Source organism: Vulpes vulpes, chromosome 16 (assembly GCF_048418805.1).
Source record: "Vulpes vulpes isolate BD-2025 chromosome 16, VulVul3, whole genome shotgun sequence".
NCBI classification, from domain to species: Eukaryota; Metazoa; Chordata; class Mammalia; order Carnivora; family Canidae; genus Vulpes; species Vulpes vulpes.
The window spans coordinates 48,384,938-48,412,111 of record NC_132795.1 but is presented as its reverse complement, the minus strand read 5'-3'; the positions used below and the strand labels follow the sequence as shown (position 1 = coordinate 48,412,111).

Here is a 27,174-nt window from a genome sequence, read left to right as displayed (position 1 = left end):
AGGGGGAACACGAGAGCGGCCTGCTGCGCATCGAGTCCTGTCCCTTGTCTGGGAGGCCAGTGTAGACAAGCAGACGGACTCGGGCAGTGTTGGAGATGCAGTGCGTCCTGGGGGCCCCAGGGAGGCCCTGCGGGAGGGGCGCCGAGCTGGGAGGAGGGTGGGGGTCCCTGCGGGAGGGGTGCTGAGCTGGGTGGGGGTCCCTATAGGAGGGGCACCGAGCCGGGGGACTGTGGGGGTCCCTGCAGGAGGGGTTCCGGGCTGGGTGGGGCCTGTAGGAGGGGCATCGAGCTAGGTGGGGCCTACAGGAGAGGTCCTGAGCCGGGGGAGGGTGGAGGTCCCTGCGGGAGGAGCCCCGAGCTGGGGTGAGGCCCCAGGGGCCCTTACCCGCCCTCCTTCCCTCCAGGCCGCAGGTCTATGTGCCCCCTTCCTCCAGCACGGGCCCTCCTTGGATGAGCGCAGGCCCCTCCCTCTGTCTTCGATGTCATCAGAGATTTCCAACTCAATTAAACTGTGATGAGAAAAGGAATCAAAGCTTGGGAAGTTCTAGACGAGACAGTTTTGTTTTGATCTTGGGAGAGGCTTTGATGGTGGGACCGCGGGGCAAGGGCAGCCACCTGCCCCCATGTGCTGCCGGTGCTGGGCTCCGGGCAGGATGGAGGCGCGGCCAGGTCGCCCCAAGGCCCCCGGACACAGTCCCCACTGTGTACCCCAGGCCGGGCAGCTCCGTCCCCGGGGGCTGGGGCTGTGGGGGAGGCAAGGGCAGGTCTCTGATCCAGCTCCTGGAGGGCAGGGCCTGCTTCCTGTGTACGGGAGCCGGGGTGCTGGCCTAAAGCCTTCTAGAAAAATCTCTCCCCGCCCGCCCCCAAAGAGTAATTTGGGGCAGCAGGCGTGGACGCTAGGAGGGGTCAGCGCGGTGAGGGTAGAGATGAGGACGGGGCGGTGCGAGGGGCAGCCCCTGGGGGCGCGTGCAGCGCTGTGCATGAGAAGGCCTGTGCCTGCCCCGGGGCTGGAGGCCATGCAGGCGGTGCAGCCTGTGCCTGGAGCGCCCCGCCCACCCTGGCAGGTATGTGTGCACCTGCGGGCCTGTGCGTGGGCGCCCGGGGCAGCTGACCGCCCACCTGGGGGCTGCGAAGGTGAGCAGGTCAGCAGGGAGGGAGAGAGGGCTGCTCAGGACACGGGGTGGGGCCGAGCCCAGGGGGGGCGTGCGCCAGGAGCCCGAGTCAGGGCGCAGAGGGCAGTGCCGCACCTTCCTGGTCCTTGGGGCTGCGCGTGGTGGAAGGAGGCGCTGACAAGGACAGAGGGGTCCTTGGATGACTCAGGATGCCCGGCAGCGTCCCGGCGGCCAGGCCATGGCTCCTGCGGGCGGGACACCTGACCCGTGCCAACGCTGCTAGGACCCAGGGCGCACTCAAGGGGCAGGTGCCCACTGCCCCTAATCCCGTAATTGGCGGCTAACGGCCTGTGCCCGTCCCTAACCATGGTTAGGTCCACAAACGCAGTGTCTGTGACAAGGGCTCCATCGAGGCTGTTTGTCCTCCGGAGAGGTGGCTGCGAGCCGGGCGGGGAGGGGCCTGGAACGCTTGTTTCCATGAAGGGCCTTGCGGGGCGGACAGGCCGCGTGTGCTGCGGACCCTGGGGGGGTCGGACCTGCATGTTGGGGGGTGCGCGGGCCACGTGGTGGGTGGCCCCAAGGTCAAGGCTCCTGCGGCGCAGGCGGGATTGGAGCCCCCGGGCAGCAGCCCCTCCAGATCGGCCACCTCATCAGGATATGGAAAGTCGCCGGGCCAAGGTGTTTTGTCACCGCGCTGACGGCAAGAGAGCACGTCCTGTGTTGGATGAGGGCGGTTTTACGAGGTGGGGACTGTGATTCATGGCAGCGTCTCTCGGGCAGCTTTACAGGCCTCTGGTGACTATGTTCCGTGTCATAAATACGGCGGGAGGCACCATTTCCAGAGGCTGGGATGGTTGGTCCTAACTTCTCCATTTGAACAAAATTCCTGAACCTTGTTAGGTTCGGCTGGTTCTCCGCCAGTTAGGGGGCCGGAGGGAAGCTGCAGCCCCGGGGATTTAGTAGGGAATGCTGGAGGATCCTTGTACTCCGGGACGCGGCGAGCGCTGGAGGACCGCACGGGCCTCGGACACGCGTTACAGGCCCCTGCTCCGTGGGGCACGCAACAGCCATGACCTCTGGGGGAGTCGCGTGCTCCCCATCTAGGACGTGGCAGAGCTCCCGTGTCCAAGACCCGTGATTCCTGCTGCCGGGAGTGGCCCGGCGTGGGCAGCGGCGCCCTAGGGGTCCACGTGTCCTGCAGTGAGTGGCTGTGTGTCTCCGAAGCAGCCCCTCGACCTCCCTGACTCGTCTTCTCATCTGTCAAGTGGGCAGAGGTCCTGCGTCAAGGACCTGAGACCGCATGTTAGCACACCGGGTTGACCCGGCCCATCCCGCGGGCCCCCTGACTGTCCCCAGGCCTGTCCCCGGCACCAGCTGCACGCACCCCTTGGGGTTGGCTCCTTCCTTAGCTCCCGGGTCCCGGGCCGTGGCTCGCCTGCTGCTTCTCAGGGACCTGGTTTGCGGGGAACGCTGCCTCCCACACGCACTGCCTACTATGACCCCGACCCGTCACCCGCCTTACATTCGTGTCCATCTTTAGAACCAGCGTGAAGGGCTAAGTATTTGCAGCAGGTAACGTGTACGGTGGAGAAGGGTGGAGCTTGAGGAAGAGATGGCGAGCATTTTTCCAAACCCAAGAACACGGCCGTTCCGTGTTTTGAAAGTATTAGTTCCACCGGAAATCATGAGGAAGCGGACGCCAAACTCGGGACATGGAAGGGACGGTGGAGGGGCCGGGAGGCGCCCCCAGGGCACGGACTGCGTGCGTTTCGGGGCTTCCAGCTGCGTGTAGATCAGGGCCCCAGGCTGTCGGCCCCCGAGCGGCCTCCCTGCTCCCCCGTGACGCTGTCTGGTGCTGGGAGCCCCCACGCCCTGTGCTGACCCAGGGCCTTTTCCAATTTTGGAACTTGTAGGTTCAGGGGCATCCTTGGGTCAGCGAAGAGCGTTAATCCACAGCAGGCACCTGAAGGGAACACACGTGTGGGTGGGGAGCCACCCGCGTCCCTGGTCCATCCCATCTGTGGGACATGGACCCGGACGCTCAGGTGGGGCCTTTGTAGGTCATGAGGACTGTGGTGCAAACGGCAACTGGCGTTTGGGACCGGGGCCTGGCCGGGCACACCCAGGGCAGAGGGTTGTGGGCTGACTCGCAGTTTGCACACCGTGCGTGTGTTTGCACATCCAAGAGGGGGGATGTGCAGGGACAGGCGGCCAGCAGGCCAGGGGCTGGTGGTCTGGGTCCCACAGCAAGCTGGTGCCGGCCAGCGCACGCAGGGCGGGAGCCTGCACTTGTTGGAAATGTGCTGGAAAGACGGCTGAGGATGCGGGAAACCCCACACAGGCTTCAACTTTTCCTTTTTTAAGATTGTATTTATCGATATGAGAGAGAGAGCGCGCGTGCACGAGCACGTGAGCAAGAGCAGGCGGAGGGGCAGAGCAGGGAGCTTGATGTGGGACTCGATCCCAGGACCCGGGATCATGCCCTGGGCCGAAGGCAGGTGCTCAACTGCTGAGCCGCCCAGGGGCCCCCAGGCTTGAACTTTTAAAAAAGAAAGAACAGTAAGCAGCAGTACTTAGGTCTGAGCTTCCCGAGGACACGGGGACCATGCGGGGGGACACGGGGACCACACTGGGGGGGTGCCGAGGGGTTCCCTTCCGGTGTCAGGATGTGTCTCATCCACGTCTTCAGGGCCGACACTGAGGAAGCACCACATTGTTAACAAAACGAGGCGTCCCCCGAGCGCAGCCCCCAACCCTGGGTCCAACCTGCCCCCCCCCCGTCCTCTGGGGGAACCCTGCATGCAGGGATACCCCCACCCCCACCCCTGCAGGGCCTGGAGCCGACCCCCAGGCTCGGTTTCCCCTTGTAGCCAGGGAGGGCAGTGCTGCCTCCGGGAGGCCGCGGGCCTCTGTCCCGAGAACGAGCCGTGTCCAGACGCCGCCACATGCACGCAGGGCAGCAGCAGAGCCACCAGCTGCACCCCAGACCCGCTCCCATGCTCGGGCTGTGCGCTTGGCGCAGAGTCATGGACACCCCCGGCTGGGGCTCCGTCCAGGCCAGGGAGCCATCGCCCTAAGGCCCTGGTGGCTGCCAGCCGTGCCCCATTCTCGGCGCAGAGGAGGGGAAGGATGGACAAGACGGCTCAGCTTCTGCCCCCTGCTCACAGCGCCTGCCCCCACGCTGCCTGCCCGCAACCCGGGGCACTGGATCCCCGTGGAGTCCTGGGCAGCCCGAGGGGGGCCCCGGCCGGGGTGGGGGCAGGGCCTGGGCGCAGCGGCCGCCCTGGGCTGGCAGTTTCCGGCTGTGCTCAGACACCGAGAGTGTCCAGGGCCGGGTCGGGCCGGCGTGGCCCTCCCTTGGCCGGGGTCACGGTCCAGCTGGGGTGGAGTCAGGTGACCCGGACATGTCAGGGTGTGTCCGGCAGCGGCGGCTGCACCTGCCGCGGGGCCTCGGGGGCGCTTAGAGCTGCGAGCCATCCCCGGGGTCGGGGTGCAGGGCAGGGCTCAGGCCCCAGCCCCACAGGGTGCACAGCGCTTCCAGACGGGCCCCGGCCCGTGAGCAGGTGGTCTTAGGGTCCGTGGAAGCCGCAGTGGGAGGCCGGTCTGGTCTCTGGGGCCCTTTCTTGGCGGCGTGGCCCAGCTCAGGATGTGGGCAGGGCCCTGCGGACGCCTCGGAACGTCAGCGAGGTGGCCACAGTCCTCTCCAGGGAGCCTACGGATCGGGCCGTCTCCTGGGAACCCACACCCGCCCTCCAGAACCCAGCTCAGCCCCGGTTGGGAGACTCTCAGACACCGCAGGGGTCACACCAGTAAGCAGACGGGTCGTTGGAAGATCCGACCTCCTCTTACTTAGTCGAGCTTTGTCCAGTTCAGAGCAGGGGAGCAGCTTCCGGTAGCGACACCTGCCTCAGGGTCCAGGTGTAGACACAGCAAACTGCCCCATTCCTCTTGGGGTCGGCTCTGGGGTCTGCAGACACTGGATCGTGGAGTGTCGTCCAGACACCGCGTCTTCCGCACTTGCCCGGTCAGACCCCGGCACCCTCGATTCAGGTCCGTGCTCCACAGGTCCTGGATCCCGGGCACCTTGGCACCCAGTTCGGTCTGCTTTCCCAGAGCCACAGCCTTTTGTGGACGTGGGACACAGCATATGGCAGGTGGCTCGCACCATGCTTGGAGCTTGGAGCCCCAGGAAGGGTCTGAGGGGTTCAACTCACCAGGGATGCGCTGAGTTCTGACCCTGGACCTGGTCACGCAGACTCGCGGAGAAATGGGTTAGGATGGGTCCTCAGCTTGGGCCTTCGTCTTTGTGAGAAGAGGGAGGCGCCCTGTGAATAGAGACACATGGGAAGGAGGCCATGGGTCAGCAGGGGAGAGGGCAGAGGGATGGTCCAGGAATAAGAAGGCTGAGGGTGTTGGCCCCACTGGAAGCTGAAGAGGCACAGAGGACCCTCCTTGGAGCCTTCGGGGGAGCCAGGCCCTGCCCACACCTTGGTCTCAAACTTCCCGCTCCAGAGTCCTAGAGACACGTTCCGGTGGTTCCATGGTGCTGTGTCACAGTGGCCCCAGGACCCTGGCACATGACGTCTGTCCCAGGAGGTGCCCTGGCCCCACCTCTTCCACCAACAGGACACCTGGGCCACAAGTCTGCTCCTCCCTGGCAGCCCTGGCCCCTCAAGGGCCCCACGTGGCCACTGCTGGAGGGTCCCTTCGTATGCCCAGGCCCTGGGATCTGCACACACCGCTCCTCCCAGCCATCCACGTCCACCTGCTTTCTCTTCGTCCAATACCACCAGGGAGTGAGCAGCAGTTGCACGAGTTCTCTTGCAGGCAGGCGGCCTCTCGGGAGGTCCGGGCGACCGCTCGCCGGGTGGCCCTGCTGCTCGGGGAGCTGGAGCTGTTGCTCTCCTCCGAGGAGGCCCTGCCCCAGGCTGCAGCCCCCACCCCCTAGCCTCGTCCCCCACTGGACCCCCACCCCCTAACCCTGTCCCAGGCTGAGGTCCCGACCCCCTAACCCTGCCCCAGGCTGAGGTCCCCACCAGCTAACCTCACCCCTCACTGGAGCCCCACCCCTAACCCTGCCCCAGGCTGTGGCCCTCACCCCCTAACCCTGCCCCAGCCTGAGGTCCCCACCCCCTAACCCTGCTCCTCCCCCTACCTATGCCTGCAGCCAGGACCAGGGCACCCCAGTCCCCTGCCAGACCCCTACCCCCCAGCCGGGCCAACCTGTCTCATTCAAGCTTTTGTGTCTCAGAAAGCTTTTGAAATAACTACAAGCTGTCAGACTTTTCCTCAATTTCCTGGTTTTTCCAGGGGCCTTGATTCTCACACTGGAGCAGATCCTGAAGTCAAGGCAACAGTCACTCCAGGGCCGGGGACCAGGACATGGCCAGTCGCAGGCCTCTGCGGGGTGGGGATGCCCCTTGGACCACAAGATGCAGGCTCCCTGAGGCTGGGCAGCTGGGAAATGGGCAGCACTGAACACAGAAACGGGAGTGTCAGCTGGAGAGTCCCCCCATTTCCTGCCTTCCTGGGGAAGGCTGAGCAGGGTGGGCTCCCGGGGACTTTCCGGGAACCGTTCAGTATGAACAGGCTCCTTCTCTCGGGACGTAACCAAGTACAGCCCAGAAGTGCAGCGCCGTCTCTCCCGCTCAGAGCTCAGGGCACCGAGGACTCCCCAGGGGAGCGAGGTTGGTGCTGTGCCCTAAGAGAGGACCCGCCGTGACCCTGGAGTGTCCTGAGCCCGAGAGGCCCCCGGGCGTCCTTTCTGTGGGGCAGGTGAGGGTCCCTGAGACAGTGGACCCCACGGGCACAGACCCGCAGCAGGCAGAGAGGGCAGGGCTGTCAGAGGACGGAGGGGCTGGGCCTGCAGGAGATGCTCCAAGAGCCTCGGGGGTCGAGGGGCCCGTTCCATGGATGTGCAGTGGTTTCTCCCTGTTAGAGTGGAGACCTCAAGCCCTCTGCCCCTGGCTGCCCCCCCCAAGGTGCTCACGTAGTCCTTCCTCACAGTACCCCCCTCCCCCAGCCAAGCGGGAGCCCCGGGCAAAAGCTGCGGAGCCCGTGGGCTGTGGCCACTCCCCCATCGCTGCCTGCTGACCTTCCTTGTGGACCACGGGAGGAGCCCAGAGGAGGGGAGGAGCTGGGAGTCCAGGATGCTGGGCCTGACAGCACGTAGGCTGGGTGTGCTGCAGAGTCCGACAGAGGGAGACAGAGTAGCCGCATGGCTAGGGACACCAGCCTCCTTGTTTTTCCTTCTGAAGCTTGCTCAGAGGGTGGGAGGAGGGGAGACATCCCTGGAGGGGGGGTTCACTGGCCCTTAGCAGCAGGCATGACCCCATCTGAGGCCACCAGACATCTCAGGCCATTGAGGGAAGTAAAGCAAGTTCAAGGGTTCTCGGTGCTCAGCACACCAAAGGTTTGGGTGGGCAGATGGACAGATGGATAAGTGGATGGACAGGTGGACATACAGATGGTAGACAGATGATGGATGATGGCTGGATAGATGGATGGGTGGGCAACTGGTTGGGGGGTAGATGGATGGACAAGTGAGTAGATGGATGGAGGGAATATAGAAGGATGCATGTGTGGATGGATGAATGAATGGGTAGATGGGTGGATGAGTGAATGATGGGTAGATGGACGGATGGAGGGGGATGGATGGATGGATGAGTGGGTAGATGGGTGGATAGAGGGAAAATGGTTGGATGGACAGATGAGTGGATGGATGAATAGTTGGGTGGATGGATGGATGGATGATGGGTAGGTGGATGGAGGGGGATGGATGGATGAGTGGATAGATGGATGGAGGGGGATGGATGGATGATGGGTAGGTGGATGGAGGGGGATGGATGGATGAGTGGGTAGCTGGGTGGATAGAGGGAAAATAGTTGGATGGATGGATGAATAGTTGGGTGGATGGATGGATGATGGGTAGGTGGACAGAGGGGGATGGATGGATGGATGGATGGATGGATGGATGGATGGATGAGTGGGTGGGTTGATGCATAGGTAAGTGAATAGATGGGTAGATAGATGCATGGTTATTTGGATGCTGGCTGGCTGGATGGTGGGTAGATGGATGGATAGAGGGATGATGGATAGATCAGTGGGTGGATGGATGGATGGATGGATGGATGGATAGAGGGATGATGGGTGGGGAGGTGGGTGGATAAATGGATAGAGGGATGAGGGATGGATAGACAGATGGATGGACAGAGGGTGACCCTCTCAATATTTTGTGGGCTCCACAGTGAATGAAATCTGTGATTGGAGTGAGTCCGAGTGCTAGCAGGGCACTGGCTGCCTCCCGGAAGCTGTCGGTGTTGCTGCCCCAGCCTCTCCCTACCAGGCCTGGGTGTCCCCGTTACAGGCAGGACCACCCCCTGCTGCTGCTCGCCCACCTCCTCCACCTCTGCACAGACTGACACACAGCGGCCCCCGACGGCCTCTCGATGAGGACACGTCCCATCTCTGTGTGAAGGAAGGGGGGGGGCGGTCCCCACACGAGGAGGCTTCAGGTGCAGCTGCAGCAGCTTCCTGGAACCAGAGTGAGGACGCTTTCCTCTCCAAACACTGGAATTAAAACCCGGCCGCCTCTCCCGTCCTCCCTGTTAAGCAGCTCCTGTCAATTTGTGGGAATTTGCCCAAGAAAAATGATTGGAGTGTTTTTTTTCCCCCTCTACTTACATTTCTTAATCTTAATGAAATAATGAAACAGCTAGCTCATGACAACTGTGTTTTTTTCCCCTTTCTTCCTCTCAATCTAATTTGATTACACAAATTTGGAGTGTTTTCCACTGGTGTGCTGCGGTACACTCATCACAAAGCAAGATTTGCACTCCTGAGTGCTGGGGAGAGTTCCTCGGCAGCTAATGAATCACGCTAATCAGAGAACCATCTTGAAAATTAATACATTCTACTGTAACTATTTAAAGAAAAAATAATTATTGAGACTGTTCTTGCTAAATTATGCTGTCTAGAAGTTGTAGAAAGAAAATTTTGTCTAATTTTGAGATGGAATCTGAATTTTGCAAATTTTTCTTCTGAGTGATTAAAGGTCTGGGCGCTGGGGAGCCAGGGGGAGAGCGTGGCCTCGGCTTCCTGCCCATGGGGCCCCGGGTGTGTGGAGGGCCAGCCTCGCGTGGGCCAGGGCCCAGCTACCCTGGGGACATGCCCCCGAGCAAGCAGGCCTTGCAGCCGCTCACCACCCAGGCCTCTCCAGGGGTGGGGAGCTCCCTGCCGCCTTCCTAGCATGGGGGGGGGGACGGGGGGGGGCCTTGACTTCACCAGGTCCTGGAAAGCAGGTGTGCTCACTGTAGGGACGGCTGTGGACAGGCGCCGGCTGGTGTGTGGCTTTGCGGGGGACCTGGGGGTCCTCCCTGCCCCGGCACGCTCCCCGACCCCTCAGGGTTCCTGGCCTGCTTTGGTCGGCCTGATGGCACTGACCTGCCAGCTCCGTGTCTCCCTCCCTCCCTCTGACGCCTTCAGCTAGATGCTTTCCTCTGTTGCTGGCGCTGGCAGGGTCCCCAGGCCAGTGGGAGGGGCGCAGGGGTGCTCCAGGGGGCTCGCCCTGTGGGCAGACGCCTTGGCCCGCATGTCCTGAGACAGGGCTCCTCCGATGGGAGCTGGGGTTGGCAGGTGGCGGTGCCCCTCCCTCGCCCTCCCCCGCCCTCCCCTGGGCCCCAGAGGTGCTGTGTCATTGCTCTGTCATCCGGCTGGTGGGCCGGGGACGCTGCCCCAGCAGAGCCCTTCTCTCTGTGCAGGTGGGGGCTCCTAGCCGGGCCCAGTCCTCCCCAGGGGATGAGCCTGAGGGGGCTGACCCCTGACCGGGTGTCACTGCCTGTGCTGGAACCCACAGAGGATGCACCCAGGACAGGCACCACCTTCCAGAAAGTGCTGCCTAAGGGTCCAGGGCCGGTTTGGCAGGGCCGGGGGCCCGGGGAGGCCTGGCTAATGGACTGTGATCCCTGAGACCCTCCTCCCCTCCCCTTCCCCCCATCTCTGCCCTCCCCAATCTCCCCCTCCCCCTCTTTCCCTCCTCCCCCCACCTCCCCTCCCCCTCCTCTGTCTCCCCATCTCCCCCCTCCCATCTCCCCCTCCCCTGCCTCCCTCCTCGCCCCTCCCCCGTCTCCCCCCATTTCCCCCTTCCCCCGTCTCCCTCCTCCTCCTGTCTCCCCTTCTCCCACCCCCTCCCTCTGTTTCCCCCCATCTCCCCTTCCCCCCATCTTCCCCATCTCCCCCTCCCCCCTGTCTCCCCTTCCCCCATCACCTCTTCCTCCCCCCCCCCCGCCCCGTTCCTATAAACCAGGAGACCACAGGGGTCAGGACTCGGCCAGGCCCCATCCCAGGGAGGCCACAGGCCTGCGGGCTCCTGCCTTAGCGTGCACACTGGGCGGCTTCACGTTGGTCAGCAGGGAGCATCCTTCCTGCTGTGGCCCCTTGAGGATCCAGGGGCGTGGGGTCCACAGGACCTCTTTGCAAACCAGTTTATGGAGGTGACAAGGGTCCCATGATGATTTTGGCTTCAACCTCATGCCTGTCTGAGTGAGGTTTGGGGAGATGGGGGCCCGTGCGGCAGTGAGCATGGGTGGGCTGTGACCCAGCAGACGCACCTGCTGTCGGGTACCCCCACACCTTGATGGAAACGGTGGGCACATGTACAGGGGCACCCACCCTGGACCAGGAGCATAACTGAGCAGGTCACAGAAGATTCTGGAAGGCTAGGAGACAGAGGGCCAGGCCCTGCCTGAGACCTTGCACGTGGTCCCTCCCTGACCCCTTCTTGCACCTCCTGACTTTCTCCCGCGTGCCCTAGTCTGTGTTCTAGCCGCCCTCCCGCTGGCCGGCTCCCCTCTGTGTGACGGCAGCCTACTCCCGTCCCCTGGCACCCACGGACCTCCTTCAGTGCACTCCCCATGTGCCAGAGAGTAAGCCCTTCGACCGTCACCCGGGCTGGGTGCTCTCGTGTAAAGGACTTAGGATGGCCAGGGCTGGCCACGTCCCCTGCCCGGACACTGGTAACCCAGTGTCCTCTCACCTCTTCCAACTCAGCCCAGCAAGACCTCCCCAGCGGGGCCCCTGGGCGCCCTGCGCTTGCGCCCTGAGTCTGGGCTGAAGTCCTCTTGCTGCCAGGTGGGGCCTCAGACCGGGAGCTGGACCTGGCGGGCTCTCAGCAGCTCGCTTGCCTGCTCCCGTCCGTCGCGCAGCCCCTCACCACCCTCCCCCGGCGGCCAGAGTCTCCGGGGATCCTCCCAGCACCCTCCTCCCCAGGGCGCTCACTGGCCGGCCACCCGGGGAAGCCACGCCACACTGTCACCGGGACGGCAGATGGGCAGATGGGGGGGACCCACCTGTGGTTCGCTGCCCCCCCGCGCCCCATGTTCGCCGCAGTCACTGGCAGAGACCCGGATGCAGGCGAGAATCCGACCCATATTTGGGGGCCATTTGAGGCTGTCCTATTTACCCAGTTCCTTGGAATCATCCACAGCCTGGCAGTGGGGAGGGGTGAGAGCGTGAGATGACTCCTCCAGGTCGTGATGAAACAGCAAAGCACCCCCAGACCCAGGCACTGCAGAGACGTGGTAGGTTACGGTTACTGGAAATAAAGGGGGAGTAGGGAGCGTTTGGACGCTTTTGCAGGAGACAGACGGACAGACAGGGTGTCTCTGTGGGGGATGCTCGCGAGGGCCTGTGGGTGTCGGGGGCAGGGGCATCCGGAGCCTGGGGTGGCACCTGGAGGCCCCTCGGGGTTCCATGCTCCCCCATCATCCTGCCGTGTTCCCGCCGCGATGGGGCCCCAGGGACCCCAGACCCACATTTACACTCCGGATGCTTCCCATCGTGCTGACCGCGCGGGGCTGGGGCAAGGCGCCCCTCAGGTGCTGAGTGGGGAGGGGCGGCCCCCTGGGTGGCCCCGGGTCCCCGCAGGGACCAAGTGCGCGCGTCCTCTGAGGACGGCAGGGCCCGCTGTTTGTGGTGTGCGATTCTGGTCCATGCTCACTGTCCCTGACGCCACGCCAGGTCAGAGGCTCGTGGGAGGCGTTTGCTTGGGTCCAAGGGCACCCTAAGCTGCCCACACTCACACGCGGGGGCGGGATGTGACTCGGGGCCGAGCTCCCGTGGGCGAGACGGGCGGGCGCATGGAGGGAGGTGCTTGGGGTCAAGGCCACTCCGCGTGCAGCCTGGTGGGACGCATCCAGGGCCCCGGAAATGCTCACACCCCTGATCCCGTAATTCCACTCCTAGAAGTCTGTCTCGAGAAAGTAATCAGAGAGGGACACCTGGTAGCTCAGCTGTTGGGTGTCTGCCTTGGGCCCAGGGCATGACCCCGGAGTCCTGGGATCGAGTCGTGCGCCGGGCTCCTGCAGGGAGCCTGCATCCTTCTGCCTGTGTCTCTGCCTCTCTGTCTGTGTTTCTCATGAATAAATAATCTTAAAAAAAAAAAAAAGAAAATCGGAGAGCAGGGAAGACAGGCATGTTTGTAGCCGCGTCACACGGCAGCCTGGGCGGTGACAGTGTCCTCCCTCCATCGGGACGGCATGCAGACCTGCGGAGTAGGGAGAGGCGCGGCGCAAGGCCGGGTGGCCTTGGAGCGGTGCAGGGGCCGGGGCTGAGCTGGGCTGCAGGGGGAGGTACGTGTGGACCCAGGGCAGCCGGCAGCACCACGGGGGTGCCCTGAGCCTGCCCCCCGCTGGCCTCGGCTCCGGCCTGGCTCTGGGGTGTGGTCACTGTGGCCACCACCCTCGCCACCCCGCGTTCTCCACGGACGCACTTGCACAGACAGCGCCGTGAGCATGTCCCCTGTGTCAGGGGGCTGCGGGGCCCTCTGCCCCCTGCTAGCCCATGGATCTCGGGGCAGAGGCTGTACCCCCAGCTCTGGGAAGGAACAGAGGGGACGGAGCCCGGGACGGTGCCGTGGACTGCAGGCCCAGCCCAGCCCTCCCGCCGGGTCCCTGCTGTGCTTCCAGCCCCTGCGCGCCCTGCTGGCCCTGCCCGGGTGTCCACAGCCGCCTTTCCAGAGGGCAAGCCAGCGTCCCCGTGGCCGTCCCGAGCTGGGGCACCCGTCCTTCACCCCCCTGCTTACTCTGTACTGTGGCCCTAGCACGAGGCAGAGAGGTGGCCAGTCACCTGTCCTGCAGGGACCACCCTGGCTCTCTGGCTGCAGGTTGGTGCTGGGCCACATGCGGCGTCCACGCAGACGGGGCCTCTGTAGTGGAATCGGGGGGCGCCGTCACTGCAGAGCTTCGACTGCAGGGCCGTTTCTGCAGCACGCAGGGAGGGACATCTGCCCCGGCGAGGGGCTCAGCAGGCTGTCATCCCCGGGTGGCCCCGGTGCTGGGCACGGGGTGTGGCCGTGCTGGCTCTCCACCCCCACCCAGGCCGTGGGCCACATGCAGCACCGAGCGTGCCACGTCTGTCCGGTGTTGGGCACCAGGGCCCTGGCTTCGGATCTGTATGCCAGCCCGCTCCGTCCTCCCCGGCCCCGCCGTGTCGTGCTGTCTGGGCAGCAGGGGAAGGTGGGTCCCACAGAGGGTGGACACAGCCCCACCGACGCTGACCCGGGCCCTTCCTCAGGCCGGTCCCCCGTGCCCTTCTGCCCCATCTGGCTGCTCCTGCTCCTGCCACCCGTGGGAGCCGGTCGGTGGGTCCTGGACGTTCCCGCCCAAGGGCCTCACGGGGTACAGACAGCCTGGGGCTCAGCTCCCTGCACGGTCGCTGCTCGGCTGTGGGACCTTGGCAAGTTCCTAAGCCATCCGAGCTCCATGTCCCCGTGGTATCAGGATAAGGCTAGTCGATCCCTCCTGAGTAACGGCAGCGACTATAGCAACGGATAAGCGTGGGAGTCCCTGTGGGGACCCGCACGGTGTCCCCATGTCCTCAGGCTTCCTGCATGTCCCCAAGGACCGGGTGGCCCTGCTCCGCCCCCACTGTGTTTGGGTGTTGACCTTCCCAGTGATCGTTTCTGGGGCATGGAAGGTGCTTCTGGGGTGTGTCCCTGCGGATATTCTGGCTCTGTTCTCGTCATCCTGAGCCCGGCGTGGCTGACCCGGCAGGTCGGCAGGATGGAGCCTGGGGGCTTCCGGGGGATCGGGGTGTCCTAGCTCAGCCCCATGGCCCCGACCCCCAGGCCGGGCGGTACCTTGCCGTGCCCCCCACATGCTGCACACGTGTCCCTGTGTGCCAGTCACCTGTCCTTGTCCCATCCTTCGGGGAAGTGCTCGTCTGACGCTCCCGCGACCCCGGGCGCGGCTGCCCAGGGAGGGTTCTTTGGGGGGAGCTGCCTGCGGATGGCTGGGGGGCCACCGAGGGCGCCCTCTGACTTCCCAGCCCCGTGGGCCTTCCCAGCCCCGAGGGCGCCATCTTCCTTAATGTACGGCCCCGAGGCGCCGATAGGTGGGAGCCCAGGGCCCTCCTTATCCTCAAAACCATCTCTCCAGGATCCTGGCTCTGTTAAGACTTTGGGGTCTTCCTAGGGGAGATTGTTCTGGAAGCCTGGTGTGTCCCACTCAGCATGCATACTGACCACTGTGCGTGTGCACTCGGTGTCAGCCACCCCCTTCCCGGCGTGCAGCCTGACCCCGTGTCACAGGCAAGATCTGGGAGACTGGGGGTGCGGGCGTTCAGGGCCAGGCCTCCCGGAGAGGGTCCGGCCGCCGCCTCGGACCAGCCGGGCCGTGTGTGCTCACCTCGGGGCACGGGGCCGAGCTCTCCTGCGGCCTCACTGGCTTTGTTCTGGATGATTCATTTTTCCAAGCTGTTGAGTAAAGCAAGCAGATTCATCTGCTAATGGAAACGAAGACAGCTTATTCCGAAGGGAGCCGTGCGCTTTATGAGCAGCAAAGAGCCTGGCGTCGCGAGGAGCCATGCGGGGTCCCCGGGCAAATTAGCGCGTCTTCCCCTGTCCGTCTGTCCAGACGGGAGCCGGCTGCGTGCTTGCCGCTGTGCCTGCTGCCACGGACGCTGCCCTCACCAGGCTCCGGACCCTCAGGGGCGTCTGCGGCCCCCCGGGTTGGGGTGGGGTCCGGGCTGCCCTGCGGGTCGCGTCGCGCTGAAGCGTCTCTGTGCCTGTGAGCAAGGAGGGCACGTCCATGCCCTTCCCACTCAGCGGGGCTGTGGCTGGCTCCGCATTTCACACCTGTGTCACTCAGTTCCCGCAGAAGACGGCGGATACAGGGCACACACGCACGTGTGCATACCTGCACACACGTACACACGTCTGCACGCTAGCGCATATGTGTACACTGTACATGCACACGTGTGCATGCACCAGCTGTGTGTGCCCGTGTGCACAGGGGCACACTCGCATGCACACACACGCACAGCATCACATACATGTGCACACACGTGTACGCACAACTGTACTGCCCAACTCAGTCACCTCTGGACACAATGAACAGCTTGATGCACAAGCACCTTGGCCACAGGAGGTGCCCACAGTGAGCTGGTTGGACTGGGGTCCACTCAGCCCTTGGCCCCCACCTCCCGAGGACCCCCGTCGGTGGGAATGAGGAGTGAAATCAAGGTGGTTTTATGAGCCGTGGGCCCCCTCATGCCGATGCCACGCCAGGGGCAGACCCGCACAGACCGTTTCTGAGCCCCTGTGTAGCCATCACCACTCAGGCAGCCGGGGGCCTTCCTCTCCTCCGTGTCCCCATCCCTCCACCCATTGCCCTTCCTCCCTCAGGGACCCTCACAGAGCAATGAGTGGGTGCACAGGCTGGGTGCGGGGCCTCACAGAAGGCCCACAGCCCGCCTCAGAGCAGCATGGGGGGGTGGGGCTGACCCGGAGGTGGAGGCGGGAGGGGCCCGGCTGGGGGATGCCGCGCTCTCAGAACCAGTGCTCAGAACCAGTGCTCGGCTGAGCCCCCATGAGGAGCAGTCTCCTGGGCCTCCTGCAGGCAAGTGCGGCTGTTCGGGGGACACCGGGGAAGGCACACGTGGGGAGTGCAAGTGGCTCAGCAAACAGCTCAGCGCTCTGCTTGTCACTAGGTCTGGGTGAGCGCAGACCCGGGTGAACCCAGGGCGGATCTTACGGGGAACCCCAGGCAGCAAGGGGGTGGCCAAGAGCCCCTGGCAGGCTCTGCTCACCTGTTCCCTGGGATGAGGATACCGTCGGGGGCTCAGGTCTGATGCTAATTCCTGCCTGTATAGTGAGTGTCAGATGGAGGGGTCCCCCCTGGAAGGATGAGAGTCAGGGGGGCGCTGTGTGACCTCAGGTATGCCCGCTGCACCCCCACAGGTGCACCAGGCTCTGCGTGGGCTCTGGGTCCCGCTGCCAGTGTGGCCAGGCTGGGGGCAATAGTGGGCTGTGCCTCCAAAGAGCGGTGCCTACTGGGCTGGCAGGTGGCCCCACAGGCTAAGGAGCCAGAGGAGAGGGTGGCCTGGGAGGCCAGGTGGACAGATGTGCTTGGGCTCAGGGCACAGGGTCCCGGAGGCTGGCCGGAGATTATGGAGCCAGAACCCTGGCTCTGGGATGACGTGCTCTCATGACTGTAGGGGCCAAGTAGGCAAGTCTGCGCTTGGATCTGGTGGTCCCCTGGGGCTGCCAGGGACATGCGCACAGGCTGCTGACACGTGAGAAGTTGGCTGTGGTGACGGTGGCTCACTCGTGGGTGTGTCTGGGCGCTTCCTCGGTACTTGCCGAGCACCTGCTCAGGTGGGCACTGCACAGGTGCTGCCATGCACCCCCGCTGTGCCCACCAGTCCTCCGGCACACACAGTGGGGAGCCAGGGCCGGCACAGGACCCTTTCTCTCCTGCTGCTCATTTAAGCTGCTCAGGGGCACGTTGGAAGCCTGCAGCTGATGGCATCACATTTACAAGGCTCCTGGGTGACCTGGGGCATCACTGTCTTACCCCTGGTCCAGGGTCAGGCCTTGGAGCTGCTGTCTGTGCAGTGGGGACACAGGTTGGCGTGTTGCCAGTTGGACATACAAGGCAGGAGCCCCAGGCCCTGCCCAGAACCCGGCATCTGGAGGTCCTGCCCGGTGAGCATCCAGCACTGAGTGCAGAGCGTTCTCTGTTGACCAATTTGGAGAAACCGAGCAGGAGCTGAATCGAGAGGCTCAAGGAGTCCAGGGTGACAGGGTTGACACTTGAACCTAGGCCTCCTGCCTCCTGGCCCCGCTCACCCTCCACCATGAGTCCTGAGGCTCCGCAGGCTGGGGAGGACACATGGGCCCTGCAGGCTGAGTCTGGGCAGATGGGAGGTCCCGGCTGGCTGCTCCCTGTGCCCGTGGGCCTTCGTTGGCCATGTGCTCACTGCTGGGCCTGGGGTGTGCTGAGCTGGGGCCCCGCTTCCTGCAGCTGCTGAGGCTTCTCTGCTTCCAACAGAGTCCTCCACTGGTGGGAGGAAGCTGGGTGTGAGGTTTGTGCAGACTCAGCTCTGCAGCCTCCCACTCAGCTGTCCTCCAAAGGCTGGAGGTGGTTAGGAATGAAACGCAGGGCGCTCCTCCATCCACATGCTGTGGAAAAGGTCTGAGACTCTTCACCGGCCTTGCCCACGCTGCGCTGTGGGCGCAAGGCCAGAGGTGCCAGGCTGAGACCCGCGGGAGCATCTGAAAAGAGGGGGAGACCTGTGCTGGAATGACAGGGGCCACGGGGTCAGTTACAGGTTGACCGCTAAGCTCGAGCCCCAGGGTCTCACAATTCCATGTCCCCGGGGGCACTCAAGCTACAGTCTGAGAGGCTCCTGAGAGCCTCCACCAGGAACTGTGGTGGGAATCCAGGGCCCAGTGTGCCCAGCATCACAAGGGCTCAAACCAGGAGCTGCTCATGCTGTTGATGGTTGATGATAGTGGTGGTGATGATGATGGTGGTGGTGATAGGGGTGATGATGAGGATGGTGATGTGGTGGTGGTGATGATGGTGGTGGTGGTGGTGGTGGTGATAGGGGTGATGATGAGGATGGTGATGTGGTGGTGGTGATGATGGTGGTGGTGGTGGTGGTGGTGATAGGGGTGATGATGAGGATGGTGATGATGGTGATGTAATGGTAGTGATGGTGGTGGTGGTGATGGTGGTGGTGATGATGGTACTGGTGGTGATGTGATGGTGGTGGTGGTGATAGGGGTGATGATGAGGATGGTGACGTGGTGATGATGATGGTGGTGGTGATGTGATGTTGGTGATGGTGGTGGTGGTGGTGGTGATAGGGGTGATGATGAGGATGGTGATGATGGTGATGTAATGGTAGTGATGGTGGTGGTGGTGATGGTGGTGATGATGATAATGGTGATAGTGGTGATGGTGATAGTGATGATGATGTCGTGGTGGTGATGCTGATAATGATGATAATGGTGCTGATGGTGGGGGTCATGATGGTGGGGATGGTGGTGGTGATAGTGGTGGTGTTGAGGAGGCCTTGAGCCTAAGGAAGCTAGAGCTGCCGAGAATAGGGATAAAATACCAGAGAAGACTTTGCAGCCAGACTCCTGGGCCTTTGAGGCTCCTGGAATGTGCTCTGGAAAGAGAGAATCAGGACTGAGCCTCCTCCAGGCTCCACCTGGTGCTGCCGTGTGGCATCATCAGTTCATGCCCGCGTCCGCCCTGCCCTTTGCAGGTCAATTGGGATGAAGGAGGAGGAGGTGGCTGACCAGGCCCCGTGGAGTGGTGGGCCCAGCTGCGGGCAGGGATCGATCAATCCTTAATTGAGTTTGGGGCCAGATCTAATTACCACATGACGCTGCCAGCAACTTAGCACGTTGTTGCCCAAATGAGTAAAATAAATGTGGAATCTACTAGAATCCCAGGGGAGACGCTCCCCCCCCCTCCCCCGGAGGGACTAGAGGGATGGCAGGAAGCAGGCTACCCCAGGTCCATGTGGCTCCGGCTCCGGGCCACAGCGGGGAGACCCCAGAGGAGACCATCCCAGGACAGCGAGGCCCCTTTACCTGGGGCAGAGGTGTGGGTAGCGCAGGCTCCTCCTGGGCTCACTTCTGCAGCCCCCGCGTGTGGCCAGGGCTCGCCCCGGGCAGCCCCTCACCGGACAGTTTCGGGCACCGGCTCTGCCTCCTTCTTTGACCAGCTTGCCCCGGGCGGGCAACTGTGTTCCTCATGCTTACATCATTTGAAAACTCCTTTTAAGGGAAACCTACTTCCTTGGGCCCCTCACTATTGACCTAAATCGTTTTTATTATGATGTTGCAGGAACATGAGCAAATGCCAAGCTGGGAGCCCTCACCAGACTATAAACTGGAATAAACTGAGACCATTTACAAATTAAACACAAACAAAACTGCAAAACCAATAAAATTTAAATTTGCAGCATTCATTTTACGAGGCAGATGTTTGGGGAAGAAACAGCTGTAGCGCGGGGCTCGCCGCGGAGGCGTACCTGCTGGGTCGCTGCAGTCTCACCTTCCCCCCAGGCCACCCGGAGGCCGCCCGGTCCCTCTCCTGAGCTGCTCACGCACCAGGTGAGTTGGCCTTGCTGTGCCATCCAGCTCTGCCTCCCAACAGGCACGGTCCTGTCACGACAGCGACGGGGTCAGAGCACCGCGGGTGTCCTGCCACGCTCTTTCCTCTGGAGCGGGCAGGGAGCAAGCTGTGTGTGCATGGGGCGTGTGGCCCTGGGCGCTGCGCCCCACGGCCCCATGTGTGACTCGGGGTGCCCTGGCGCTCACCCCCCTCCCTGTGCCAACACTGCAGAGCCCTGCTCACTGGTGTGGGGTGCCCACCCGGGAAAGAATGGCCAAGCTGGTTCCCAGTGGGGCAGGTCTCTCACTGTCTCTAGAAAAGGCCTTGGAAGAAGCCACCGAGCTTCCATGATAGTCGTCATCCTGATGAGACAGGAGCAGCTGGGGAGGCACGTGACCTCGCCAGGCGTCTAAAGTCTGGGACTCTCACGGGAGAGACCGTCATGGGGCCCCGACTCCAGCCAGTAGACCCCGTGGGCTCAGTCTCCCTGGGGTCGGCCCGAGGAGAGCTGCTCAGCCCTGGGTCTCAGGCCGCGTTACCGAGGGTGGCCCGGTGGAAAGTGGGGGAGGAATGGCAGGACCGCTGTGCGCGTTGTGTCTCCAAGCCACTGTGCAGGGCAAGAGCAGGGGCCCTCAGTGCCCCCCACACCGGGCTGGGGCGTCAAGGTGAGCTCCCACCGGGCCTGGCCAGCAGCAGGTGCACAGAGCCCACGCCACGGCTGCGCGTGTGGACGTGCAAGCGTGTTCATGAGCAAGACCCGGCTGGTGAGTGCAAGGAGCGAGTACGGGTGCCCAGTGGCCTCTCTGGGGACACAGGGGCGGTGGGGCCACCCCAAGGCCGAGCAGCACCGTCAGGCTCGGGGTTAGGGGAGCTGCCCCATTCCAGCTGCCAGTCCCCGGCCGCCTGCACCACCCTCCCTCTGGGCCTGGGTGATGACCCCTGATGTCCTTTGGGCCCAGAGCCTCCCGTGGCAGAGGCACACGACGGGCTGCACCACGCCCCCAGAGGCCAGCAGTCTGCCTCCGTCGCGCGTCCCCCTGTGCACGGTCTGCTCCTGGAGGGTGGGTGCCCTCCGCGGCGCTGGAGCTGCCTCTGCGTCACCGAAGCAATGACGTGTGGCATGAAAGGTCCCTTTGTCCCTGGGATGTGGTGGCCAGCGCGGCGCCTCCGACCGCCTCCAGCAGGAAGTGGGCTCGGGCAGGGTGAGCTAAGCCCAGCAGCAGACAAAGGGCGTGTGTGCTCGGCGGTGGCCCCGTGGTACCCCCAGCAGGGCTGGCACTCGGCACGCCCAGGCCGCCACGCTGCTGGGGGGGGGGGTCTGACTCCGCATGTGTGTGTGTGTGTACACTCGAGGTCTGTGCAGGCGTGTGTGCCTGTGTTCACACATATGACGGGGTGTGTACGTGCGCATGCAGGTGAGGACGTGTGCGGTCGTGGCGTGTGGTCGGGCCTCCCCCGCCACAGGCTCCCGTCCTGCCTCCCCTCTCCTTCCTGACCGCTGACCCCGTGCGGGTCACGCCGGCCTTACGGGGCCACATGTGCCCTCCCTCCCGCGCCCCCTGGCTCTCAGAGCTGAGGGCGGGATGGTCAGGGAGGAATGGAGAGGGCTCGAAGACCCCACGCGGCTTTGAGAGGCAAACAGGCCCCCCGTGGAGCCAAGGGTGGCACGCGGGACGAGGGGGCCTCGGCCAAGGACCTGACAAGGGAGACGGAGGCTGCTGGGGCCACAGACAGGAGCATCCCCTGGTCCTCAGGAGGCACAGACGGCCGGGGACCCCCAGCGTCTGTCCCCACTCAGTCCCTGACCGTGGGTGGCCTGACCATGACCATGAGGGCTGCGTGCCTGTGTGCTCACCTGTCCAGCCCCATGCGGGTGCTCCCACCTGCACCTTCTCCTCCACCCCTGTACTGTGCTTCTTTGGGGGGACTGAGCATGGGGCGGGGGGGGATGCCCGACCCCAGAGGGACCAAGCACGTGAAGGGGGGGAACACCACCGACCCTGGAGGGACTGAGCACAGGTGTGAGCCTCACGGACCCTGGGGAGACTGAGCATAGTGGGGGTGGGGGGTAAGCGCCACAGACCCCGGGGGTCCGAGCATGGGGAGTGAGCACCACCGACTCTGGGGGGACGGAGCATGGGGGGCAGGGTAAGCACCACGGAGCATGGGGAGTGAGTGCCACCGACTCCTGGGGGGACTGAGCACTGGGGTAAACACCACGGACCCCGGGGGCGGGAACCGAGCATGGGGGAAAGCACCACCGACCCTGGGGGGACCGAGCATGGTGTAGGGGGGTGAGCACAGTGGACCCCGGGGGAGACTGGGCACGGCGGGGGGGCGTGAGAGCAGCGGACCCCAGGGGTGACTGAGCACGGCGGGCAGGGGGGGCGGATAAGCCCCACTGACCCCAGGGGGACCGAGCAGGGGGTGGGGGTAAGCACCATGGACCCCGGGGGGACCGAGCATGGGGATGAGCGTCACGGACTCAGACCCTCCTATGCCTGCAGGGGCCAACCCAGGCCTGGCTCACTGCCTCCCCTGCTGGCATCAGGGTGTGACCGCATCACCGCGTGTCCTGCAGGCCAGGCCGCGCAGCCCGGGCCAGGACCCCCCAACACCGTCTGGGCAGCCCTGTCTGGATGAGCCTGGCCCCAGTGTGCAGGGCCTCGGCCCTCCGGCCTCCACAGCCCCATTGCTCTCTGGCTCCAGGAGGCACGTCTCCTTGCTCCTGATCCTGGTGGCTCGGGTGGGACGGCGTGTCCCCGGCCTCCTTGTGCCACAGGCTATGCTGACGGTGTTCCCCTGGGCGAGGCTTGGGGGTGGGCGGGGAGCACCCGATGCGGATCCCTTGGATGCCCCCTGATCCACCAGAGCCCTCCCGGCTCGCGGCGTCCCGGGGCCTGGCCATGCGTGTGCTTCGATCCGCTAAGGGCCACGTTCGCTGACGTCCAGCAAGGTTTTCGGGCCTTTTACTCTCACAAAACAGTGCCTCGGGGATGGCGACGGTGCTCGGGCTCCGGCAGGAATGATGAGCAGCGGAGGGGAGGCCCTGGGGACGTGCAGGCACAGGCGCCGAGTGCCTGCACGGGGGGTCCTGGGAGGGGCTCCCACCCGCCCCTCGCCTCTCACCGAGGGGTCCACCGTGCCCGGGAAGCCGTGAACGGAACCTGGTGCATCCCGGCCGCGCCCTGGGGAACCGCGCGGGTGCTCGTTTGCGGTGTCTCCACGCACCTTCCCAGCCGGCTGAGTCTGCGTGGCAGGTCTCCCCTGGGTCACAGCCTGCCAGGCTGCACTGACAACACCACGGGCCGGGCCGGGCGGCCTCAGCACCCGACACTCAGCTTCTCGGCCCTGGGGGCTGGGGCTTTGGGGCGGCCTCCCCTGGCTGTCTGGCTGCGTCCTCGCACTCAGCACCAAGGGAGAGAGGGAGCCCTGGAGGCTCCTCCCATGAGGGCACTAATCCTATGGGATCGTGACCCCAACCTGGTGACCTCTCTTAAACTGAGTTACTTCTGTAAAAGCACCATCTCCGAGGACCCCCACGTTGCATTAGGGCTTCTCCGTGTGACTCCGGGGGGCACAGTCCCGTCCGTGGCACAGCCTGGGGAGGAATGGCCCCAAGACTCACACGGTGGCCCGGTGGGCCCTCTCCCCGGCCAGCTCGCCTTTTACCACCGCCCCTGAGGGGACGGTCCACGCAGCGAGCACTGGGCACATGCACTGAGACGCGTCTGTCCTCGCAGGACCTAACTCCTCGTTTCCTGGAAAACCCCGGGTTTTGTGCATCCTCCCAGAGCTGGGGAGGATGCCATGTTTGGCAGTGGGCAGCGTGCTGACAACTCAGCCTTGAGCTGACCTGGCGTCCGGCCTGGGTGGGCGTCCGATCTGCCTGCCCAGGCTCCGTCGCTGCAGCGCCCCCTCCCTGTATCGGTCCTGCGTTTACAGACGTGCAGCCAGTCAACCATAGGACCGTGTGGTCCCAGTTCGACGACCAGCCGGTTGTCCTCTGGAGGTCCTTGAGGGAGGGTCACAGTCCTCACTCGCTTCTGGATGCAGCCCCTGCTTCTAGGGCTTTCCGTCGGAGAGGAGACTGTCCTCAGCACCCCCTGTGCCACTTACTGATGGGCCGGCGCAGAGCTGGACCTGAGGGGCCACCCCCGAGGACACTGGGCGCTGCCTGCCGCACCTGCTGTCCCCCGTGTCTGCCCGGGCACCCGGTGAGCAGCGGCTGACCGCTCTCTTCTCTCCACAGCTCGCATCATCAAGACGAAGCAGTGGTGTGACATGCTCCCATGTCTGGAGGGCGAGGGCTGTGACCTGCTGATCAACCGGTCCGGCTGGACGTGCACACAGCCCGGCGGCCGGATAAAGACCACCACGGTGCGTACGCGGCCCTGCTGGCCCCACCACACGGAGAGGGTGGGTTGGCCTCGGGCGCCGGGTCCTGGCAGGGTGGGGGGAGGTGAACCCCACGCCGGCGAGGATGACAGGGACGTAGCACCTGGCTACCTTGTACAGGGAAGCCGCCGGCCTCGCCGCCTACCCTCCGCAGCCGCTGCGTGCCTGGGGCTGGATCCGTCTGTCCCTGGGCTGCCCCCGCCCCGTCAGGCGGTCCCCTGTGGGCCCAGGGACGCACAGACCTGCCCTCGGGGCTTTAGCCCACACAGAAGGTGGTTGGTAACATCGTCTTGTGTCTGGGGCGGACGGCGTGCCCGCGACTCCGGGACGGGTTAGGACGCCCCTTGGGGCAGGTAACGCCTCTGTAAGGAGCAGGGGCTGGAGAGGGGCAGGGGTCATCCAGGTCACCCCTGCCCTGGGCACCGCGTCATGGCCGTTCAGAACAGTGACCCCAAACACCCCCGAGGGCACCCCCGTCGCCCCCAGATCCCGCTGAGGGGCACATGGTGCGCCCTCCGTTCCAGGAGCCAGGACCCACCTGGTCCCCAGGGGGCCAAAGGGAAGGACGGGAAAGAGTCCTGGGCCCACTGTCTGAGGTCCCTCTTCCAAAGGTAAGTTCCTCCGGGCACAGCAGCGACGGTGTGGGGCACAGGACTGGCCCCGCAGACCGCGCCCCGCCTGGCAGTGGCCTCTCCTCCTCTCTGGCCGACGTCACCCCGTCCCTGGCTCTTCCTTGTAGGAGCTGAGAACCGAAGTAGGTTGTGCGCCCCTGGCTGTGACTCCCACCTCCGTGCCTTGGGAACATGCAGTCAGGGAAGCCCAGGGCTCCTAGAGAAGGATCCGGAAAGCCCCGCGTGCATCCAAGTCTCCTCGCAGGACCTCGGAAAGGACCCGAGGGAGACCCGCCTGCTTCACCCCTGCCTGCGGGCTGGGCCCTGGAGGGGTGCCCAGGGTGGGGGTCAGCTGTGCGCACAGGGGCCTGGCTGCCACGGCCCCTCAGGGAGACGCACCCAGGCCCTGCGGGGGACCTTCTGCTATGGGTGTCCATCTGCGGGCATCAGGCAAGGCACCCGGGCCACTGGGGGCCGAGAGGCAAGGGTGTGGGAGCCTCCCAGCCCGGAAGCTGGCCACCCCGTCCTCACCCTGGGGGGTGTGCGGGCTTTGTTCCCACCACCTGCCTGGCAGCCCTGGGGGAACCTGGGGGCTCGTAGGTGGCCGCTGCCTCCAGGGCATCACGGGGAGGCTGAGCTCTCTAGGTCCCCCCCATGTGCCATTCCCAGACGGCAGAGACCCTGGGACACACAGAGCCTGCACGGTCAGGGCCGCTGTCCCCGTCCCCGGGGCCTGCAGGTCAGCGCGTGGAGACCCCACCCAGCGCAGCCCCGAGTGCAGCACCTGCCGGGTGACGGGGAGGCTCCAGGCCGCCCACCCGCGGCAGGGCCCTGGGCGTGGCTGGGGGTCAGGGCTGCACCCAGGCCTGAGCAGGGTGCTGAAGGTCGCTCGCCCAGGGCAAGTGATCCAGCAGCGCCCTCCTGACCTCACGGGTGAATCGGGGTCATAGGCCCGCTGTGCCCTGCAGCCCCCCTGCAACCCTGTTACACCAGCGTCCGTCGGTGTGCCCCCTTCCTTGCGCACCCACAGTTGCCGGGGGCCAGTCCCGCGGCCTCCCAGGCCCTCAGCTCAGGACCAGCGCCTTGGTCTCACAGCCCTGAAAACCCCAGTGGGCGGTCAGCCACAGAGGTGGACTCTCTCCCTGCTCCCCTCCCCCGAGAAGCCGGGTCTGATTGCACGCGCCCACATGTCTTCCAGCTCTGAAGACGTTCTCCCATCTGCCCATTCCTGGGGGCGCCCGCCCTGGGGGCAGCTGGTGTGCCACAGCTGGTCGGGGTACGTGCAGGACACCTGCCACGCCTGGGGCAAGTCGGGGACAAGTGCCTGCTCTCGGGGCTCCTGGCCCCCCCCAGGGATGCGCCGTAGGGGCCCTTGCACCGTGGAGGGCACGTGGGGTGGATCCTGGGCTGGTGCATCCCGTCAGGGGCTGCGTGATGGTGCTGGCGGGCCGGGGCCTCCCCAGGGGTGTGCAGACTCTCCTCGGGCTTTGGCAGCAGGCCTGGCCTGCAGTGACCTGCCTGCGAAGCTTTCGTAAACGGTCACCAGAGCCCTGGACCCAAACACCACGTGGCTGGAGTGTACCGGCCCATTTTCCAGATGGCATCTCGGTGCCGTGACACTTGGTCGGTTGGCACCGCGGTTTCATGTTTCCCCTTGAGGTTTTTCAAGAGCGCCCGTGACCGCCTGGCCGCATGGCGGCTCCTATCCCCTGGAGACCACAGAGGAGTCCGGAGTGGCGCCCCGCCCCCGCCGCGTCCTGCCCCACTCCTCCGCAGGGGCCCCGCCCTCTAACGCCTAGGGGCAGGCACAGGCGCCCCTCGCTCAGCGCCACACAAGTACCTATGATAAGGGGACTGTGCGGCTCCCTGGAGGGACCCCAGGACGTGCTGACGTGTGTATTTCCAAGAGCGCTGCTTCTCAGAGGGCAGGTCTTCACCCCACTGGTGGGTCGTGAAATTACTGGATCACGATCAGCATTTCAGACGAAGAGGAAGAAACCGAGTAAAAATATCAGAGCATCCCGCATCCTGAGGGTCAGGGCCCGTTCCTGAGGCTCACGCGCCTGCACGGGGTCACCAGCCGAGACGTGGGGGCTGCCACAGGTCGCAGGGCGTCGCGGGGATCCCACCATCCTGGGCGACCCTGGGGCAGTACCTGGCACCCGCGTTGCGTTGGCTTTCCGGACTCGGCTTCCCGCGCTGTGTTGGCCCCGCAGGTGTCAGTCTGCACCAGGCAGGTGACGTGGGGGACGCTGCAGGCTCTCCCGCAGGCGACTGCGGCACTGTGGCCACTGACGGCACGGGGTCGGGTCCACCCAGCGAGCAGGGCGTCCCCCAGCCTACACGGCGCACATCTCCCCAGACGGTCGCCGCTGACACCACGAGCTGCATGTGCTGGTGGCCTTCGGGATGCTGTGATCCGCAGCACTCCACCCCAGCTTGGAACGCGCACAGTGCCCGACGTGAGCAGCTGTGCCATCTCCCACATCAGAGTGAACCAGCCAGACCGAACCCCGTGTTTCTGAGGAGCTGTTTTGCGCCATCCTCGAATTCAGTCCCCTTGTGAGGAGCGAGGAGCGTCCAGTGGGAGCCTGTCTAGTTCTGTCCAGGAGCTCGGATTTCATGGAAACTCGCATCCCCC

The 27,174-nt window shown here is 64.7% G+C and overlaps 1 protein-coding gene across 5 annotated transcripts in view; it reads left to right on the top strand.

Moving 5' to 3' along the window:
- Window positions 1–27,174, top strand: part of TAFA5 (TAFA chemokine like family member 5) — a 157,549-nt gene that overhangs the window by 106,198 nt on the left and 24,177 nt on the right. For all 5 annotated transcript variants that reach the window (XM_072742594.1, XM_072742593.1, XM_026019736.2 and 2 more), the window contains exon 3: window positions 23,777–23,904. In XM_072742594.1, coding sequence (XP_072598695.1) covers window positions 23,777–23,904 — 128 coding nt within the window. The remainder of the gene's footprint in view (window positions 1–23,776; window positions 23,905–27,174) is intronic.